Source organism: Peromyscus maniculatus, chromosome 20, assembly GCF_049852395.1.
Source record: "Peromyscus maniculatus bairdii isolate BWxNUB_F1_BW_parent chromosome 20, HU_Pman_BW_mat_3.1, whole genome shotgun sequence".
NCBI lineage: Eukaryota > Metazoa > Chordata > Mammalia > Rodentia > Cricetidae > Peromyscus > Peromyscus maniculatus.
The window spans coordinates 23,199,105-23,221,362 of NC_134871.1; the positions used below are offsets into that span (position 1 = coordinate 23,199,105).

At 37.0% G+C, this 22,258-nt stretch overlaps 1 protein-coding gene across 49 annotated transcripts in view; it reads right to left on the minus strand.

Annotated features, from left to right (window-relative positions):
* The window catches only part of Rims2 (regulating synaptic membrane exocytosis 2), a 491,805-nt gene that overhangs the window by 242,682 nt on the left and 226,865 nt on the right, over positions 1 to 22,258 (minus strand). For 47 of the 49 annotated variants that reach the window (XM_042265269.2, XM_042265264.2, XM_042265278.2 and 44 more), the window contains one exon: positions 7,751 to 8,676. In XM_042265269.2, the coding sequence (XP_042121203.1) occupies positions 7,751 to 8,676 (926 nt within the window). Of the gene's footprint in view, positions 1 to 3,474; positions 3,535 to 7,750; positions 8,677 to 22,258 lie in introns of all 49 variants that reach the window. The other 2 variants (XM_042265296.2, XM_076555833.1) reach the window with 1 other exon arrangement.

Here is a 22,258-nt window from a genome sequence, read left to right on the forward strand (position 1 = left end):
GCAAATTATAGTTATATCAAAGTTGATGGTATTATCATCTCCCTTATGAATAAAAGTAAGCATGTCCTATTTTCCCTCCTGCTTCTCACATTGGTCATTTATTCTCTTCAATTTCTAAAGATAAGTGCTGCAATTTCCTAACATATGTTCCATTCAACACAGGTTCTGCAAAATGCTAATGGCTTCATTAATTTGCAGAGTCCCAGGTAAAATAGTATTGGAAAACTCCAAACTGAATATAATTAAAATAGATTTCTTGAGTGCAGAGTTGGGGTCCTTGTGCTTTGCTGAGAGGATCACACAACATGGTTTCAACACAATTAACTGAAACACAGACTCCTCTGATGAAGTCTCCCAGATGCAGGATTCTGAGAATTGATGCTGAAACTTTTCTGTAGGTCAATTTATCACATAGGGGTATTCCCACATAAACCCAATAATAAACAGTTCTCTACAGGAGAGGCTACATAGGGCAATTGTTTTCTAAATACACTCCATGGTATTGTTCCCAGGCTACTAGAATGTGTTCAGAAGAATACAAGGTGGCTGCCATATTCCCTATGTCATGGTCTTCCTCTTTTTATGGGACCTGGGATTTGCTCCTAGGGAGGCAAGACAGCACTCTGCATCATCCAGTTGCTCTTCACCTTGTTTGTAGATAATCTCTTTGCAGCTTACTAAGTAGCTATGATGGATAGCCAGAGGGAAAGGACCTGGAAGCAGCCTTTAGGAATTGTGATCAATACCTAAGAACAGTGGCTCTGTGTTAGACGTCATTACAATGCAAGAAATGCTACCATGAAATGATGACAAACACTTGATGTCAAGAAGTATATCTTGGGGGCAGGGATGACGCCTCAGCAGTTAAAGAGCACTGGCTACTCTTCCAGAGGACTTGAATCTGATTCTCAACACCCACATGGTGCTCAAAACTCACTATATCTCCAGTTCCAAAGAAACCATGCCCTTTTCTGGTTTCTGCATCCACCATACATAAATGTGTTGCACAGATATACATGGAGGCAAAAAACAAAAATACTCATAAAATAACATTTTAAAAGAAGTTTCATGCCAAGTGGCGGTGGCTCCTGCCTTTAATCCCAGCACTCCAGAGGCAAGAGCAAGCAGATTTCTGTGAGTTTGAAGCCAGCCTGGTCTAGAGTGAGATTCAGGAGAGCCAGAGAAACACAGTGAAACCTGTCTTGAAAATCAAAAAAAAAAAAAAAGGAAGTTTCATAATAGGTGCCTGTCCTTGATTTCACATGTACTTTTAAAAAACATGATACCGAGGTTTCATGATGCTGCCTAATAAAAAAAAGTACAGCATAATTAGTTATATCTATGTAGCTTCAGTATGACTGAGTTCTACGTATTCAAAAGTGAAAGTCCAGGATCAATATTACAACTGATAAAGGTACTTAGCATAAAATTACTTGCCAACAAAATTAGTACACATGGCAATAAATCTTTGATTTTTAAAAACTATTTTTTTTGCATAAGTCTTTAGAAAATAGCTATCCAGAAAAGGAAAAGTCTCATTATTAGAACTTCCACAAATAGCTTTGAGGCCACATGGTCTAGAATGCTTTACTTGTTTAAATATCTCAAGTATCATAAATTAACATTTTCTTCAATTTATTAATATATACTAACCTTTCAGTAGCCTGTGTTTTGTTAATACATACAGTTGATCTGCTGAAGACTACAAGAAATGTAAGATTATACAAAAGGACAAATGTCACAATTGATAGTGACATCTAAACCGGGCTGATATAAAGCTAACATTTTCAGAACTGGACTTTCATGTTTAAAAACACTTGCTTCTTTCTGAAAGGGGGCCTTGTCTACAGAATGTATCATCTTTTCAACTTTATTAACACTAGTTTTTAAAAAAGGTTAAGTATATTTGGCTTACTTTAAAAAAACCTAATAATTAAAAGAAGCATTTTACAATTTATGGCTTAGGAAACTACCATAAGCATGAATTCTTGAATTTTCTAACCCAATTTTTTCCAAAAATTTTCCAAGTAAACCAAAAAAGGCCTTTAACAACCATCTAAAAGTGAGTAGAATTAAGACCTGGAAAGCAAAGGAGGCTAAATCAGTCCACACTGAATGTCAGTGCTTCCAAAGGGCATCCCTATGCAGTTAGGAAAATGGCTCACAATAGAACTGTATAATGAAGTCAGAAGTATGCCACATTGTGATTAAACTGAATTTAAAAAAGAAAAGCATAGTATCTACAATTCATCAATTAGCAATCAAACACCACTCCCAAATCTGATTCTAGGTCTACATGAGAGTGCTAGAACTCTGGCAGTGAGTGAGTCACAGAGTTGTAACAGAGGGGAAGGTGGCTTGACAGTGATCCACGGCATGAAACAGCCCTCTGTATCTGAAGACTCCAATCCCATAAACAAACATCCAAGATTGAAAATACTTCTGACTGTGCCTGCTATGAGCGCATACTGGCATATGTCCTTGTCATTATTCACCATAAAACAGTACAACATTATGTGTATACATATCCATTGTATGTTAATACTATGTACATACATATCCATTGTATGTTTTAAGATGTAAGAGGTACAGGATGGTGTACACACGTTATATGCAAATGCTGGCATTTTAGATAAAGGACTTAAACATTTGCATAGTAAGATCTGATGGGGTGGGGGGTTCCTAGAATAATTCCTTGCAGAATCAAGGGATGATTATGAATTTTACATTGTTAGACTACAGAATGCCTACACATATGCATGCACACACGTACACAAACACATATAACAAAAGTGTTACAGAACCACTATCCTTATCTCTGAATTAGTCTGATATTTTCTTCTCTGCTCCACTTTTCTAATTAAAAAAAAATATTTAAAAGATGTGAACATATCCATAAGGAGAAGAAGAAGGGAAGTGGAGAGACAGGAAAGGGGGTGGGGACAAAGGTGTGGATTCTTTCCATAAAGGATGACTGGCATTGTCTAGACATCTTTATGGTCATCACAAGTAGACTGGAGTGTTACTGGCACGTAGGAGGCCAGGGCTGGGGATGCTGTGAAACACACTGCTGTGCACACACAATCTCACAAACATGATTATCTAGGCCCAACTATCGATGGTGATGTCTAAAAAGGGAAATAAAAATAACAAAGCAAAAGGTACATTATAAAGTTTACCAAAAACATTCCAAACTTTGAGAATAACACTAAATAGTTAAATTCAGAGACACTATGGCATCAGCATTAAAGATTTATCTCAATCGGTTTGTGATTGCCTAGATGAACACAAATAGGGTAGATAATTAACTTAACATTCTAGAGGTAAGTATATCACATTGAATTAAAAAATAAGTGTTATAAGACAAATGGTGCATGGAAAAAAGTCAGCGTATAGAAGCAATGACTCTTCTGAAGTCTATGTAGCTAGTAATTCTATTCTTAATTTCTTGAGGTGAGAAAGAATGCTATTTACCTCTACATTCTCCACTGGATCCAATCCAACACCTTCTAAATAATAGGCACGGAAAAAGTTCTTGGCAGAAAAATGAGAAATAGATGCTTTACATTTACTGAGGCATTGAATTATATCTCAAAAGTATACCTCACCAATTAAAAAACAGTGTATCCTTCTTAAACAGCAATGAGGAGGCTTAACACGGGGCAGATCCTGTAAGAGGTGAAATCAACACAATCCACATAACCACAATTACATTTTCATTCAAAATGCTGGAGAATCATCTTGTAGAATTCTTGACTACTACAGAACATTAAATAAGCAATCTAAAAGTGATCAGAATACCTGGTACTTGCTAATTGTCATTTGTGTGTTTGTATAGTTTCGTTTGATTTCTTCAGTAACCAATTACAAAAAAAAAATGCTATTATTATGCTTCACAGATTTATAGATAAGGACTTAGACCTAAGTGTTTTAGATTTCTTTATTTTATTTTATGTACATGGCTGTCTTGCCTGAACATACGTATATGCACCACGTGTGTGCCTGGTGCCAGCAAAGGCCAGAAAAGGGCATCAGATAACTTAGAACTGGATTTACAAATGGCTGTAAACAACCACATGGGTGGTGAGAACTGACTCAGGTCCTCTGCAGGAGCCACTGAGCATCTCTCCAGCCCCAGCCTAGAGGGTTTTAAAAAGCAGAACAAGATTGTGTGCTCAGTGAATACCACACCCAAGATTGAACTCTGAGACTGAGCAAGGAATGCATTTTCTCTTAAACAACCTTTTCAAAACCTTTTAAACAAATAATAAAAAACTCACTGATAGGCTATTAGTGTCACTTAACAAAATATGATAAGCAAAATGACATTGAGGCTACTTATGACTGAAATTCTATGTACTTAATATGGTCTAATCTAACCTAAGTAGTGAATTAATATCAAAATATCACTCTATAAATAAAGTCTAGAAGAAAAAATATAAGACCAGCCAATAGGAAAGCAAGTTTAAAAAAAATCAAAATCAAAGTTTGTTTTGAACTGAAAGATGAACCTTTACCATTAAAACAGCAGGAATATCTTCTGTGTTGTAGACACATACTAATGCTTGGACAGAAGAAGCTTTCTGCAATGACATGAGTCTATGCTACATGTACATTATTAGATTAAAAAAACCTTTAAATTATACTAGTTGGCCCAAATATGCCTTGCAAAGATCTGAGAGTTGATATATTTTTTTAAAAATGAGAAGGAACAGAAAAATAAAGACAATGGAAAAGCTAGCTATGGTGTAAAACAACTTCCTTGGGATTGTTCAGCCTAGGGTGACAAAAGAAAGGGAAATTCCACTGATCCTCAGCAGAATATATTGCCACAAAAATTTCTAAGAAAAAAGCATGTTCAGAGGCTGCTAATAAATTCTTTTAATTATTAGGGGGAAATGCCATGCACTAGTTAACCACCAAGGATGACTATGAATTATGTTTATAAATTGCTTACTTCTACATCTGATACCTTTTCACAACTAAACAATGTTACCATAATGATGCAATGTGAAGACAGGATCCAGGCATCTTCTCAGAAACTCCTACTCTCAACTGGCAGCAGTAGAGCTACCATTTCTTCTCACTACTCTACCAGTGAAGAACTATTCAACAGGGAAGACTGCATTGTTTCCATTTCTTCCACTAAACATGAAAGGATGATTGTGCCTATTAGTAGAAACAGTGCTTTGTAAAACAAATTATTAGGTAGGCAATAAGTAGGACCCTGTACAAGAGTCGGTCCTTGGAGCTCAGTTTAGAAGAGAGCATAGATGTGAATGATAGGAAGTTTCTTCCAGTATATAACACATGGTGAACTTGTGCCTAATAGCATCATGTATGAATGTATAACAAACACATAGCTAATTTATGAGAGTTTTTAATGTCATTACTTTAGAACCAATGGACCAGATAACCCTACGTGCTATCAAATAGAATTCTTTCAGGCATTAACAATGAAGCACCTCTGTGAGTTTTGTTAAAATATATTCTTGTTCCATAGATGAAGGCATTATTTTAGCAAAGGATAAGTAAATTATTTACCAGATGGTAGAGAAACCAAACCACCAAAAATAACTATCAGCTTTTGATCTATTAGTATCATAATATATACCCTACCAAATGTGGAAAACCACCATTATTAAGTGTACTTAAAGACTATTTCTTCAGGAAACTAAAATGTCTATACAGATTTAATAAAACTGATTGAGACCTACAGTTCTCTTTTAGAAGTTACATTTCTATTAACTCAATTTTCTCATAGCTCACAACTGAAAGTAATAATTATGAAATAAGGCTAACTTAATTTTCAATTGCATGTGCATTTCCCTGATCCATTTGTTTAAAATTTTATGTCCTCTTTTGTACAGTAGTGCTTTTAGATATTATTATTCAAGACTTTTTAATATACTACATAAAATATACTGATCTGTCAAATTTCCTATCCAGCCACACTTGCAATAACTGTTACTTTGTTGGTATCTGGTGAAGTGACTTCTCCCTCACAACTCCAGCTATTGTTCTACAGCTGTTAGCGTTACAGAATAGGGCAATGTAAGGACCCAACGGAGACTGAGCTATTGCTAATCTCGTGACACTGTGGGGACATTTCAATGTTGTAGTGTTTAGTCTTCCTAGACAGTAATAGGAAAGAACCTCTATTCTTATCTTCCTTTGTTATGAGGAAAATTTTATTGTATTTCCTGCAAATACCATCATGTCTTGATAATTATTTTTTAATTACATTTTTCTGGTTTAATTTTAGATAAGAACTATTTTTGATTTGTATTTTCTAATTAATTACTTATGTTTCAGTGTAAAAATCACTATGTTAATTTTATATTACATAATTTTATATGACTTCCTGGATTCCTCTGCTTATTACTACTGATTATTCTAAAAGAGAAAAGGACTATCTACTAAGCGTTATGACAGAACTGGAAGGAAGGAGAAGCAGAATTTGGCATGAAGAATTCATGTTAGATACTCATCAATCTAATATACTTTACCATATATCAAAATAAATGCCAGGGGGAATTTTAATGGTTAAAAAAAACTAATTTAAAAGAGAACATATATATATATATGTATATATATATATAAATATTTATAGATTTGGAGATGAAAAAAGAGTGTCTAAGGACAGGCATAATGGAAAAATATCAACAAAGAAAACTCAACTGCAGCTGTACTAAGCATGCTATCTCCAGATGATCAAAGGAAATTAATAGACAAGCATCCAACGAGGAATAAATTTAACAAAATAATAGATAATTAGACAAAAATCCCAATTCTCAAACCAAGTCTTATAAATTAATAAGAGAAAACTAGTAAATATCCAGAAGGAAGTGGACAGGAAGAATAAAGGGATGAACAGGTGACTCATATCACAATAAAATAAGATGAAATTCAGATAATGAGATGTGATATTTTTGTGGCCTATTCAGTAGACAAAAATTTGATGCTGTGAAATAAAAAGTTCAAGCACACGTGAAATTAGCACAGAAGATGTTAAGAACTTTTCTGGAAAGCAACTCTAAAATATGAATATAAAACCCAAAATTCACACACACACACTCAGATATGTAGGCAAAAAAGTATGCATAAAGAAGACCATGGCAATATTACTTACATAGCATTTAGAAGAAATTTCTATACCTCAAACAAATATTTAGTTCATAATATATTCTTATGATAGAACAAAGTGCAGTCACTTAAATTTCTAAAGAATAGTAAATGACTTGAAAATAAGATTATATGACAGCAATTGAAAAACGGTATTAAGTTATTTATAGTGTTATACTAAATTTATAAATCCAAAAACTCTACTTTGAGAGAGAAGGGGCTGAAACCTAAGTATAACAGCAGTTCATTTTAGGAAAGGGATATGGTGGTACTTCATTCTTTAAAATACCTTGAGCAATGTTTCAAGTATTCTATTGTAAACACTTTCCTACTTTTATAAAGAAATGCAAAAAAAAAGAAATGTTACTTTTCAAACTAGAATGAGTCTGTGTAAGTATGCCATCTAATAATACAAGGAAGCCTTCAAAAAAATCAAGAGAGCGTTTTCTAAATGGTCTTTTTATACAAGGATAAAGAGGCACTCCGTTTTTATAATGTAGGATTTTTCTCATATGGACAACACCTCTAAAATACTTGGAATACGTGTAGAAATAGCCCGAGGTTCGCTCAGGCGTTCTCACAGAGCCAGCCCCGACAGCCCAGCGGGACTGCGGGCAGTGCTTACCTTTCTCGCTCACACTCTCGCTCTCAATCTCAACATCGTCACAGCTCGTGTACTCAGGTGTGGACGCCAACTCCTCCTCAGAGCTGCTCAGGGAAACCTGGCGCATTTTACCTCCTTTCTTGGATTTGTGAGGCCGCGGCGGAGGGGGCCTCACTGACTCCGACTGGTCTGAGCTCAGAGAATCGTTTCTAAGCATGGTCTCCATTTTCTCCCGTTTGGTTTTCCTGACAGCAGAGCTGGGATCTAAGTGGTGGTGCTTCCGCGGGGAGTCAGCTCGCCTGGTGTCCAGTCTATCGACCGGGATAGGGCTCCTCCGGGGGGTTGGGGGACTGTGGTTTGTGGTCCTTTGTGGATAAGAACTTTGCCCCTGAGCCTCTCGAGTTCTTTCCATAGAATAAGAGCGTTGACTCTCCATCGCAGCTCTACGTTCAGATACAGATCTCTGCCTTGAGGGTCGATCCATCCTTAGCAGAGAAATCCTGGAATCTTCGAGTTCAGCGTTTGCCAAAGACACATCACTGTGCCTTCTCTCGTGTCGTGCTCGGGACACTTCAGCGTGGATCCGCATTTGTTCTTCATAGGGTTGTGGCTTGACCGGATACCGGGCCAAATTCGGATCGCTTCTGTAGCGAGCCTGGTACTCCTCCTCCCTCCTCTGCCTTTCATATTCATCTCTGCTCTCCACATCCTCGTCGTCTACAAGATACTCTTTGGAATGTCTACGGCCTCTCCTGTTAGAATCCCTATAATTTAAATGGTCAGGTTCTTCATAAAACTGAGGTTCCCGTTGAGATCGTCTATCAGCATAATCTGATGGCGATCTAGGCATTGTGCTATCTGAAGGAACATACTGTGGATACTCCTCTCTCTCTTCACTCTGGTCGTATCTTCGATTTTGATCCCGGGACAGTGATGGACTTCTTTTCCTAGTAACCAAAGAAAAAGACTCTGAGATGACATTTAAGCAAGTTACACTTCACTGATTCAATGCCAGCTGGATGGATACATTCGGGTAGATCCTTGTGTCTTTTTTCTTGTGAAGGACATAGCTTAAAAATACTTTAATATTGTAATAGTAATCTATACAACACGGTGTGTGTACCTGTGCCTGTGTATGCATACATGTGTCATGCAAGTACGTGATATAGAACATTCAATTTACTTTGGGCATTACTTTTATACAAGTGACTAAAGAAAAAAAACATTATCGTAAGTGTATAACATGAAAATTACACTGCAGTTACAGGATCTGAATTTCTCAGTTACACTTATTGCACCTAATCTTGGAGAGTCTGTATTTTCAAAGAAATGTGAATTATACACTTAGACTGAGATTATTTTAGCAAACAGATATTGGGAAGCACTAATGTTGCACACTGAATTATCAATGAGAAACACATAAATGAATGCAACACTATTATCACCAATCTTAAGATGCTGAATGGTCCTAAGGAACTATGATCTTATAACACTGATCCTAAGCTTCAGCAAGATAATTTGTTTAAATGAAACCTTAAAGTATTAAGGATTTCCCATGGAATATTATCAAATTATGCTTAGTACTACAGAAGTATCAAAAGTCAACTTTATTCCTACCTTGAGGAAACAACACAAAAGATTTGAGAGTAAGTATAAAGTAAATAGTCTTCTTAACAGAGGAATCCAACTACAGACACAAATAAGAAAGTTTACCTTCCAGTATAGAATTCAGTTCCAAAAGAATGATCGTTAATATACAGTCAGTCCTTTGCTAAAACATCTAAGTGGTTTTGTTTTTTATCATTCCATAGTAAACGAAAATTCAATATTAAACTAGCAATCACTTTGTTGATTATGAAATAGGCCTGGAACATCTGAATCATAGTATACATGCTCATTTCTGTTGGACTTAAGTACAATGGAATAGTGGTTGAAACCTGAAATTGGAGGGATTATTGGTCCTGTTAATCAAAATAAAACTTGAAGTACAACAATTTAGTATATTAAAACTCTACCAAAAGCCAGGTAACATTCCATTGTAAGATTCTTGAAAGTAAATAATCTACTCTGTTACTCTGACATATTATATTGTGACAAGAAAATATCTAACAAGTATACCATGAATCATTTCATACATACTGTATTTTAAATTTTAAAATTTCTATGTGCTCAGACACTACTGTATTTTCAGGAACTAAGTAAACTCCATTAAAATTCAAATATGTCTAATCTGTATGGTGGTGTCCAGTCTGCACAAAGTCTTATGAAATAAGCCTTAGTATTTGTTATTTTCAGAAAAAAACGATAATGTGTACATTTCTCTAAAAGGACAATAAAGCATTCAATAATATTCAACCCATGACTAATAATTCAAAGCAATTCACCAAGGAAGTTCTGGGTTAATCATTCAAAGATTCTGAGGATTTAAGACACACAAGGCAAAAGTACACTTTTTTTTCTAATAAAATATATGGGACACTATATAGCACCTGAAGTTTTCTTCTCTTGCATTCTATTTATTCCTATTTCCTGATATAATGATAACACATACTTAAATTCCCTTTATTTCAACTCACATACTTCTCATTATTAAACTACAGGGTAAAATTATTTTTCTCTTTGACCATACTAAAGCAATGTTACAGGAACCCATGAGTAGAAAACACATTCGAAAGATCTTGTATCTATCTACCTTACCAAGCAGCACTTTCTGTCATTGCTGAGAATTTCTAGTCAAGTACTAACTCCCCAGTCATTTCTAAATATTCCACTTGTGTACTGCACCAGATGTTCCATTACAAATGTTTATCTAACTATGCATAGTAATTTGAGTAAGAAAACATATCAATTACTTAAAACTTTTTACAAAATCATAATGATTGATGAGAAAATGGCCCCCAAAAAACTTTTTCCAAATTTAAGTTACTTTTCTAATATTCCAGAGGCAGTTTGAATTTATATATTATATATTAACTTCATCCTGCTATTATTATAATTTCCATTGGCAGTCTTAAATGGTTTGTGTTAACGATATCACTATAATACTGACCACATTTACCAATTAATATCAAATCTCTAAAACTGGAGCAGTAGACATTTGAAAACATTTATGAGGATAATAAGAGAACACATGAAAAGACAAGCCTTAATATTTGTATATTTTTAACTCTTAGCTAATGATATATGAAACTTTTCAGAATCTCAGTGATACTGACAGTCATTCTATAAATTTGAGTTTTATATTACTACAACGTAGCACTAGCTACATATTCCAATAAAAAGTCTTACTGGTAAAGATCATTTAAGAACACCATTTTATAAATAAATATATTGAATCACATAAAAATTAAAAATTAGAAGAAACCATCATCTTTTTACATTTAATAACTTATTTTAAAAACGAAAGATTATATAGGTAATGTTCAAAGATTCAAAAATTTGAAATGATACTCCATCTTTTTAAATGCTTTGTGAAACATGGATATTGCAAAAATGAGTGAAAAGAATACTTCATGAATACAATTATATAATGCTAACTCCAGAGTTTAGATTAAACATTGCAAAGTCAATATTCAAAGCTCTTAAACTATAGGACATCATGAATTTAACCAAATCTATGATCATGTGGAACATGCAATATATACGTCCCATGCCAATAATTCCAGTTTTAAAAGCTTAACAAATCAAATTATATTTGTAAAAAGCATGAAAAAATTGTACACATTACAATTAATATTTAGCATTTTTATTTTTACCTTTGTTCAACCAATGCACATCTGTCGGGCAGGAGGACTCAGGCTGATGAAAACACATCAGTATTATGCCAGGCAGTGCCTCCTCTTAATCCTTCTAGCCCTAGCAGAATCATAGGAGCCGTCCGTAATCAGACGAGGTGAAAGACTCTTGGTTTGCAATCATTTTATTACAAAACTCAACTACTGAAAGTCAAAACAGCATTCATTCAAGGAGGAAGCCACAAGATACTGCAGCGAGGGACGTGTTAGTGGGTTATTTTAATGCTGTCACTGTGTGGCTGGATATAGCTACAGGTCAAGTAAGAATGTACTCTAAGGAGGATTATGGTACTTAGCTGATTACTGCCTCACAATACTGAACCGAACACAATCCGGATCCAAGGCATTTGTGGTCACTATACTTAAAACTGGCAGCTTTACAAATTTATAAACCACTTTCCCCTCGATAAATCACACTCCTTTTAAAATGGCAGAATTCAGTATCATTAAAACTGATTAATAATTCTGTTCTTCAGCTTTTGTCATAAAACACAGAGCAAACCCATTCTGTAACTTTTTTCAATGTTTAATTTTGTTTTTTAAATCTAAAGACAATGTTCCCCCTCAAAATTAAAAAAGGAGCAGGTTTTATAGATATTCATTTTTTATTATTATCATCATCATTATTATTATTATTATTATTATTTTGGTTTTTTTTTTCGAGACAGGGTTTCTCTGTGTAGCTTTGCACCTTTCCTGGATCTCACTCTGTAGACCAGGCTGGCCTTGAACTCACAGAGATCCGCCTGGCTCTGCCTCCCGAGTGCTGGGATTAAAGGCGTGCGCCACCACCGCCCGGCCTAGATATTCATTTTTAAAAGTGCTCTGCAAACTAAGAAGTGAGACACTGATTATAAATCCAATTATGTTCATTTAATTTATAATCTAAACATCTCCATCTCATTGTCTGAAATCCTTTACCTCCCATAATAAAAACAAAATAGCAGAGTTTTCCTACAGTCAAAATGTTAAAAGTTAACATTATACTTTTGAAAAACTGTGTCTAAATCATTCCAAACAACTTCTATACTGTATGAACAAGGCAATGTTTGAGGTCTGAGCGAAGAGACAGGGTATTATGCTATTGGTTAGTCTCACATTGTTAGGTTTATACAAGAGTCTAGGAACAGGTGGTAGCACGGTTCAGTCATTTGTGGAGTGTTCACCTACAAAATTTTCTTCTAGAATTCAGTTAGGTCTTAGGAGCACTGCGGGGTAAATAGAGATAACAGAGTGATTCTCTTTTTTTCCCCTCCTGTTTTTGTTTGTTTGTTTTGTTTTTTGTGGCAGGGTCTCCCTACATAACCCTAGATGTCCTGGAACTCAGTAAGTAGACCAAGCTGGAAAAGATCAACCTGCCTCTGCCCGCTTAGTGCTTATGAATTAAGTGTATGGTACCAATTACGTGTATGAGCCAGCAATGCTTATTTTTTTAAAATTTATAAGATGCCTAGTAAAGATTTGCAGAATCTTCCAAAAGAAAGTAATATTCAATATAATTATTTTCCAAAAAGATGTTAACTAATGATAAAATACAACCACATGGAGTCCACAGTTCTTATCAATTAAACCAACCAGTTTCACCAGAGCATATTTTGCTTCTTCCAAATTTCAAAGCCTAGAAAATGTCAGTCATTCCAATTGAGAGATTAATATCAAAGCTTCCTCTTCCTTACTGTTCCTTCCATCTCGCTTTTCTTCCTTTCTTCTTTAGGCAAAGTCAGGTAGGGTTTCACCATGCAGCCTAGGAGCCTTAACTCCCTTCCTGACTGCTTTTCCTTTTCTTTTCTTTTCTTTTCTTTTTTTTAGTTTTTCGAGACAGTTTTTAGTTTTAGTGTAGTTTTGGTGCTTGTCCTGGATCTCACTCTGTAGACCAGGCTGGCCTCGAACTCACAGAGATCCACCTGGCTTTGCCTCCCGAGTGCTGGGATTAAAGGCGTGTGCCACCACCACCGGGCCCACTTTTGCTTTTTAAGTGATTTTTTAAATTGATTTCTTTTTATTTCACGTGCACTGGTGTTTTTGTCTGTGTGAGGGTGTCAGGTCCCCTGGAACTACAGTTACAGGTAGTTGTCAGCTGCCATGTGGGTGCTGGGAATTGAATCTAGATGCTCTGGAAGAGCAGCCAGTGCTCTAAACCATTGAGCCATCTCTCCAGCCCCATGCCAACCTCTTTAAGTCTCCCAGCTAATGAGCATATTTTGTACTAATTTATTGCATTTCAGGAGTAATTAGAATATTTAATTCTCCCAGGTTTGTGGAGGAGACTATCACTTGAGACAAAAAAAAAAAAAAAAAAAAGATGAATTAAAGAAAAGCTTTTTTCTTGAGAAGAGAACATAAGCATCTTCAAAAACTAAAATTCAGAAGAGTAGCAGTACACAAAAAGCCTTCGCTAGAGGATTTCTTCTAAAAGACAATTCACTGTAAACCACAGAGAACTGTTTGGACTGCTACCAGTTCAAACCAAAAACAAAATGTATTTTATTTAAATGTGGAGAGCTGAGTACAGTAGCCCACATCTGAAATCCCAGCACCTGGAAACTGAAACATTAAATAATATACAAAAATAAATTTAGGAACCTTCAAAAAATACCCAGAGTTGGGGGAAAAATACTTCCTACATAACTCCTGAATATTCCTGCACAATAGGGATCACGTGGCACACTGATATATATATTTGGACACAAAACTAAAAACTGATACCAATTATTCCTACATGATGCACATTCTGGTCTGTCCACGAAGACAACTTTCAAACTATGTCTCAGCTAACAGAATGTTCATTCTCACACAGAGAAAATAGCACCTAACACCTGCGTGTCGGCAGGACACGTGGGTTGCTCCTAAACCATCTCTCTCAATCTCATTGCTTCAGATTACAATTAGTCAACCCCGCTGCTTACTTACAAAGATTCTTCAGGAAACAGATATTTTTCTCCTTAACTCCTTAAGGTAAGAAAATACTACAAATTGAACTCCAGCTGATTATCTTCAAACATGGATAAATGTCATTTATATCTTGGGATACCATCATTTTTTTCCTCCAGCTCCATTCTCAAAAAGATAGCACAAAATCTACATATTTGCACTACAGATACATTAAAGTAGAGATGGAAATTTCAAGGGATGTTTCTAAAGAAATACAGAAACATTTTGTTCCCTGTTCAAAACCTCCATATACTACCTCGTTTTAACAATTTTGCTTTTAAAAAATAAACTTCTCCTCAATGGAATTTTCTTAGCCTCTTGCCAGTTATTTCCCCACATTTTCCCACAGATTCCTTCTGAGAAAGACATATTAGAGTCAAATTCAGAAAGAAAAAGAAGTAGGGTGGTGGTAGCACACACACACCTTTAATCCAGGGCTCCAGAAGCAGAAACAAGTGGATTTCTGTGAATCTGAGGCCAGGCTGGTCTACAGAGCTAGTTTCAAGATAGCCAAAGCTGGTTGTTACAAAGAGAAATCCCTGTCAGGCTGTAAGAGCATTCACTGGCTCTTCTTCCCAAAGTTCTGAGTTCAATTCCTAAGCAACCACATGGTGGCTCACAACCATTTATAGTGGGATCTGATGCCCTCTTCTGTCAGGCAGGCATATGTGCAAGTAGAGAACTCACAAAAAAATACATTAATACAGAGAAACCCTATCTCAAAAAAAACAAAAAGAAAGAAAGAAAAAGAATGTGACGTTTGTTAGAGCTAGACCCCAAATGAAATTATGACCCAGAAAAAGATCAGACAATGATGGTTCTGGGTCCTGTAAAAGAAGACTATTAAAATTCAACAAGTATTTCTGTATGACAATACTATTTAAAATATACTACTCTTTTTTCAAATGTTCCATTAAAAGAGAGTATCAACTAAACAGCATGTCTGAGGTCATGAGGATAAGTAGCCAAGTTAAACACTATTGTTAAGATGGTCTTTTGAACATGGACATGATTTTTAACAGAAAGTCCTCCAGAAGAATTATGTGGCTTTATTACTTTATGGCAACTATTTCTTTAGCAAGTTTAAAATAACTCATAGGAAATAATTACTTGCTTACCCTTTAATTTATGTCTACTCTATAAAATGTTAGGTAAGAATCAAAAAAAAGGCTAATTTTTAGGTTACTTAAAATCTTCAGAGTGAAAAAAAAAGTAGGAAATGTATTTTGAAAGCAACAATAATGAGCATCAGTCTTCCTCTATCAGTCATTTCTCTTCCTTTTTAGAAGGTCTGTTCCCAAGCCTGTGGTTTAGGTTGCACTGAACCCCCTTGCTGTAGGGTGGAGCCATAATTAGCAATGCTAACTTGCACACACATTCTACTTTAATAACGAACCCCACAATGGCCTAAAATGGCCTGGTCACATTGACTTTTCAGGCATTTGTTGGACATTTATGAGACAATGATTACTGCTTCATAATTAAGGATCTGTGTAACTCTCAGAGATAATGCAAGTCAAATCTAGGACAAAAAATTTTGGAGGAGCCTTCCCTAACTATACTCAACATCTAATTAAGGAAAACTGAAGACAGAAGGAAAGGATTGGATTTTGAATCACAATATTAAAACTCAGAATTCTCTTGAATCTGAATGTACCTCTGGAGTGCAGAGATAAGTAAACAAATTCTCTTTATTTTTAAAGCTATTCTCGGTCGTGGTTTCTACTACTTGTAATTAAAAACTTGACTAACGTTGAACCTATGGTATATGTCTTCAATTCTGTATATTGCTATCTTGTTGGCTATCATGATATTAGCTCAAGTTCTAAGGAAACTGTTTTTTCTTTCATAAAAGGTAAGCATTTGAGGATCCTTATACATATACTATATAAAAAATGGGTTTCCTGACAGTTTCCATCCATTTAGACATAGACAGTGCTGGTCTGAAACTACTGATTTTGCTTCTGACTCCTCATCAACTCTGGCTGGAACTCTTGTCTGTGAGAGAGCAGCTCTTTCTCAGGAAAAAGGTAAGTGTAAGACACCACCATTTACGCTACTTCCTGTCCTAAACGCAGAGTAGACAGAACGTAACAGGCCAGCAACATCCTGTCGGGGAAGCACTCTTACAATGTAAAGGGAAACACATGTATAGAAGTAGGGAACCTAGCAAGGGAAGGCCTAGAACACCAAAGAAAGATACTTTGAAAGGCAGGAAGTAGAGAGCTGCCCAAGTCACCCCTCTTCCAACTTCAAGCAATACAGTCCAACTTGAAGAGAAACCTCTTCTGCTTAGGGAGGACAGAAAGAATTAGGTATGAGTCTTAGACTTAACACCACCACATATGTCATGGTAGAACCAAGTACCAAATAGAGCCCCACAATCCAGTGCCCCCAAGCTGGTACCCACAGGCTAACCCTTCAGAGCTGCAACAGCTAGGCAGCCAAGCAGCTGCAGCATCACTACACCCAAACTCCAACAAGAGAAGATAAAATCAGTACTGAAGCTACCAAGAAACAGGGCATGAAAGGTGGCAGATGACCTTGTCTTAGAGGCCAAGTCTGAGCCTAGAGAGATAAGAAACACCAAGGAACAAATAAATGTCCCAATGCCAAGGCTACAGTTTTCAGATGCATTCTCAAAATCTGCAATGGAACCAGGCAGAGGTGTGTGTAACAGTGTTACACAAGTTTTCCTGCATCATTGCCACCCTGAGGTAGACTCTGGATACCCTGTCTCAGGCCTGTGGAGGTTCCTACAGCCAGAACACTACTCAGAAATGACCTACAAGCAACAGCTTTGGTAGCTAAAGGACTGTCTCCAACACCAACCCTTAAAATTCAGGGGACACAATTATTACCAGGTCCAGGCCCATGGTTCGCACCTCTAAGCACTGTTCTGCCAATCAGCAAGACGCCCACCATGGCGAGAGCAGGGACCAAGCAGCCTCCCATTTCAGCTTGCACTGCAACCAACGGTGCCGTAAGTCAAAGTGTACTCCGGAAATGTTCAAGCACTATAAACTGTAATGTAGGTTCAATCCATCTTAGCATCCTTCTTGGTGACCCTGGGACCACTTCCTCCAACAATAGCCAAATATTGGGCACCACAGTATGACTCATCTCCATCCAGTAAAGGTATCAAGGAATAGCCATCACAGAACTTTGCCTTGGAACTAAGCATCCGACTGGTAAAACCTAACACTGAACAGTTCCAAACAGCTCTTGTCCGGGGAACAACATGTGCCTGCAGTCCTGGTATCAAGGAGCAGCACATGGTCCATCCAAGTCTGTTGGTCATCTAATCCAGTCAGGCCCATCTGCGGCTGGTGGAAGGATTTGAGGACCATGAGTCCTCCTTAACAACATAACCTATATAGCATTGCTGCTAGACCTACCTCACTGGTCTTGGAAGGCTCCTCGGCACAGGTAACACAGCATTGCAGCACTGTGGCCATGAGTAGGGTACTGGAGGATGGTCCCTCTGTTTGAGTTCTACCTGGAGCCTGGCAGAAGCCCAGAGCACCTAATAAGCTGGTTACTCTATATGAGCCCACTGTAGGAACAGTGAGAAGCTTCAGGGTACTCCATTTCAGGTACTCCTCCATTTCAAAAACAAAACAAAACAAAACAAAACAAAACCCACCAAACACAGAAACTTTGAATTTGGGACAAACTTTGGCCTGGGTGGCCCTCTCGCACCAAATTACAATAACATATAAATCACATCAAACGTAAACATAAGGCACACACCCTAAGGTAAAGTAGATGTAACTACAGGCTGAGAGAAAATACTAGCCGACTGCACAGAACTAAGAGATGGGCATAATAAACAAAGGCAGATTATGAGCACCTTGTCTTTGTACTCATGATCTATCAGTGCCCAAAGGAAGAGAATCAGGAACTTTCAAGGATCTAACTTATATTGCTTAACAGTGAAAAATCAATGTGCCAGACACCAGCCATAAAGTAACCAGTAGGACAAGCTTTAAGGATACTCAATAGCTTCAAGTAAACACCACACACACACACACACACACACACACACACACACACACACACACACATTCAGTACTCTTAAAAAGAAGAAAGTTAGTTGAGCAATAAATTTCCTTTTAAGTCAAACAAAATTCGTCAAGCTAAAAAATAGACTGAGAAAATCTAAAGCCTGATAAGAGTAGATCAAATAGAAGCATTAGTGAGCTCAGAGACAGTATATTTGAAAATATGTAGTCAGAGGACAAATGACAAAAAATAATAAAGAAAGCTTACAGTGATTTTTAACATCATTAAAAGAGCAAATATGTAAGGTTTATGTTCCAAGGGAAACTTGAGACTACCAAAGGAATAGGAAGTTTATTTTAGAAGACAATACTAGAAAGCTTCCTAAACCTAGAGAAGAATACAAATAGCCATGGAAAAAAGTCAAAAGTCACTAGTGGACCAAGTAAGTATAATCCAACACAAAAATTATGCTCCTGAAGATGAATGACAAAAGGAAATTCTGAAGCCAGCATGAGAGAAGAGGCAAACACATGAAGGATACCCCAGCTGACCTCACGGAAAACTTCTGCACAAATCTCATAGGCCAAGCATGAGATTCCCATATTGCTGAATGGGAAAACCACCAGCTAGAAAGAATATTGTAGTCAGGAAATGTACACTACAGAAATGTAAGAAGCAAATTCTCAGGCCACCTGCCAAGAAAAACTGAGTGAATATATTTCTACCAGACATAAAATATGCTAAAGGGAATTCTTCAGATTGAAAGAGAAATTAATGAGGAAGGACAACAGCATCACATAGGCAGAAAACTACCACATGATAAACATTTTAAGTTAATCTCAAAAACTCCGACTATGATGGCAGTTCTGAGGCTGAGGGGAACAGGAAGAGGCTGACAATAGGGCACAAAGTTATATTTGATAGATGCACTAAGTTCTGATATGCTACTTAATAATATGGGTGTTATAAATAATGATATCATAATATGCTGTTTTTCAAAGTAAAAGAAAGGATTTTTTTCATGTCATGATAAAGAAATGAATTTTGAAGAGATAGGTATGTCCAATCTGATTTAAACATTAAATGGATAGATACATACACGGATGAAAACATCACATGTGTATGTGCCTGTTAAATTAATTTTATTTTTAAAATACTTTTTTTTTTTGAGACAGGGCCCCACAATATAGCCATGGCTGTCCTGAAACTTGCTGTGTAGACCAGGTTGGCCTTGAACTACAAATATGAACTGTTTTTGCCTCCCAAGTGCTGGAATTAAAGGTGTGAGCCACCACACTTGGCTAAAAATACTATTCTTAAATGGAAAGTGGAGGAAATGATAGTAAGGAGCTAATAAATAATTAATAGAGTCCACAGAGTTGAACTAGAACCAAAGTCAAGAAAGAAGTTATAAAATACATCTGGTTGCCGACTTAATATCTAACTTATTACCTTCTAACAATCAGAATCTTGGCTACTTATAGAGAAGAAGTGTGTCGAATATAAAAACTGATTTTCCCTGGGTTCTCTTGGGCTTAAGAATGGTCGTAGAAGACAACAAAATTAAGATAGGATTTGATCAGGCACAGTTTCTACTAACCTTAGTTTTACCAGTGAGAAGCAAGAGGCCCAGCTGGCATATGCTGTTTTCTATTTTTGCCTTTTTATCATTTTTATTGTGCAGTCTTGCTACCTATAAACCAGCAGCCCTCCTTTTACCGTAAGAGTTACAGAGTCCTGCTGACTTTCTGGAATTCCATGTTCTCTTTGAGCTCTGTGCACTCAGATTCTCTAGGAAAACTTTGTAAAAAAGAAAAGAGCTTCTTTCACAAATATGTGATTACACAATCTATATTACATATGGGTAAGTTCAGTGCTGAGGACAGAGAAGGAAATCTCAGGTATCGAGTGTCAGTAATGACCTAGTTGTTCTTCCTCTGAAACGTATGTCAATAACAAGTGAAAGGCGTCCATGAGAAGAAAACACATGCAGTTGTCTAAAGAGAAGGAGCTAAGGGTGGAGTGGCCTTGGATGAAAGCACGTGAACAGTATGGCATTTTCTCTCTTTTTGTCCAAGGAGTGCTGCAACCACGAGTCCCTTGCAAGCGCCTCTTTTCAGCTCCTAGGTTGGTGGTGTCACTTAATATCTCTAAATTAGCTATGTAGTGTTTAGACCCTGGAAATTCTCAACCCCTGCAAGTCAGGTCCTTTATTCTTTAAAGCTCCCTCTGTCAAATAGTTACCAGAGCACACTATTCCTCAGCCAAACTAGAGCCTAGAAAAAGAGTAACGAGTGCTCAAAAGGCCCCATGATTCATCCTGAGACTTCATTAGTTCAAAGATGATCTGACACAGCCTGACATTTAACAGGAAGACAGTCACTGAGAAGGAAAGAGAATAAAGTCGAAAAAAATAATTCTTTAGCACTCACTGAGAGCTTTAGGGTTAAGTTGACTTTTCACAAGAACTATGCATGGGTGGGGGACAACGCCGGCAGCTTTAATTTTCAGCAAACGTGGACATCCCTGAGCGGCTGTGAACGGCATGCTCCCCTCTTCCTACACACTTTGACTTGAGTTGCATGCTGCACAGATCGGAGGTGCACTTGTGGAGTAAGAACACGTTAGAGATGCTGAGAGGCAAATTCTGTGACTACGATTTTCAAAGATCCAATGTTCAGTGTAATGACAGTAGGCAAACAATGAGCTGTGCCAGGCTTCACTTAACGTTTCCACAAAACAACTAAAAGTAGTTATCAGCAGATTATATAACTGAATCCATGTGAAGTCTGCCTAGACGTTTCAAGTATACAAAAATCCCTCATACTACTTCAGAAATTAAAATCGTTTATGCTCTATTTCCCTACAGAATGTGAAGCAGCAGAAAATCTAAACAAGTAAAAGGGAAATGGAGTATCAGAAGCAAATTCAGAGGTGGCAAGAGAAGGCACAGTCAGGCACACACACCCCTGAAATGTGGATACTGTAGGCAAGTCGGCTGGTCGTGAGCAGTGTCTGCTTAAAGCCAGGGAGAGGAACAAATGGACAAACTTGGGGCAAGGAAGATGAATTCTATTATTCCAGTGAGCAAATAAGAAATTTCAAACTAGAGTCAGGCAGGAGAGAATGGAGTGAATAACCTCTGGTCAAACATGTGGAACCTGAAAAGAACAAAGGAAGAAAAACCAACTGCGGCTGCATGTTTTCCTTAAACAACTAACTGAATAAGACTTGACATACAGGGAAAGAAAAAGTTCTGCAGAAAAATGTACATAGTATGGCCCATGCATAGCTATATTTCCTGAAGAAGTTGTTATGCAGACAGCAGTCATGTCTCTTCATTAATAAGGCTTGTCAACATGAGTGTTTTGTTACCTGAGACAACTGTAAGGCTGTAGCAGGTATCAGTGCTTGAAGACAATATACCTGCTCTAAATTCATGTGCGTGATAAAGAACATTATGAATTGTTTGTATTATTACTGCAGTGCTCTAACAATGGTGGGGAGTGGGAAAGCAGCTTGGCCAAACTCAGCAAGTGACTAAGTAACAAGTACCCTGCTGTGTGTAAATAGAACACTGTGGGTAAAGATAATCTGTACTGTCCATGTGGATTACATCCTGGATCCCTTACTAAGAGAATGAAGAAAAGACAGGCACAGGTACAGTGAAGATGGGATCATGTGGAGATCTCCAACCACTACCACCACAATCTGGAACCTCAACCTCTTTATTACGTACAACACCAGGAGAGGGGTTAGCTGGTCTCAGTAGGAAGGCTCTGTAGGCAAGCAGTCTCAG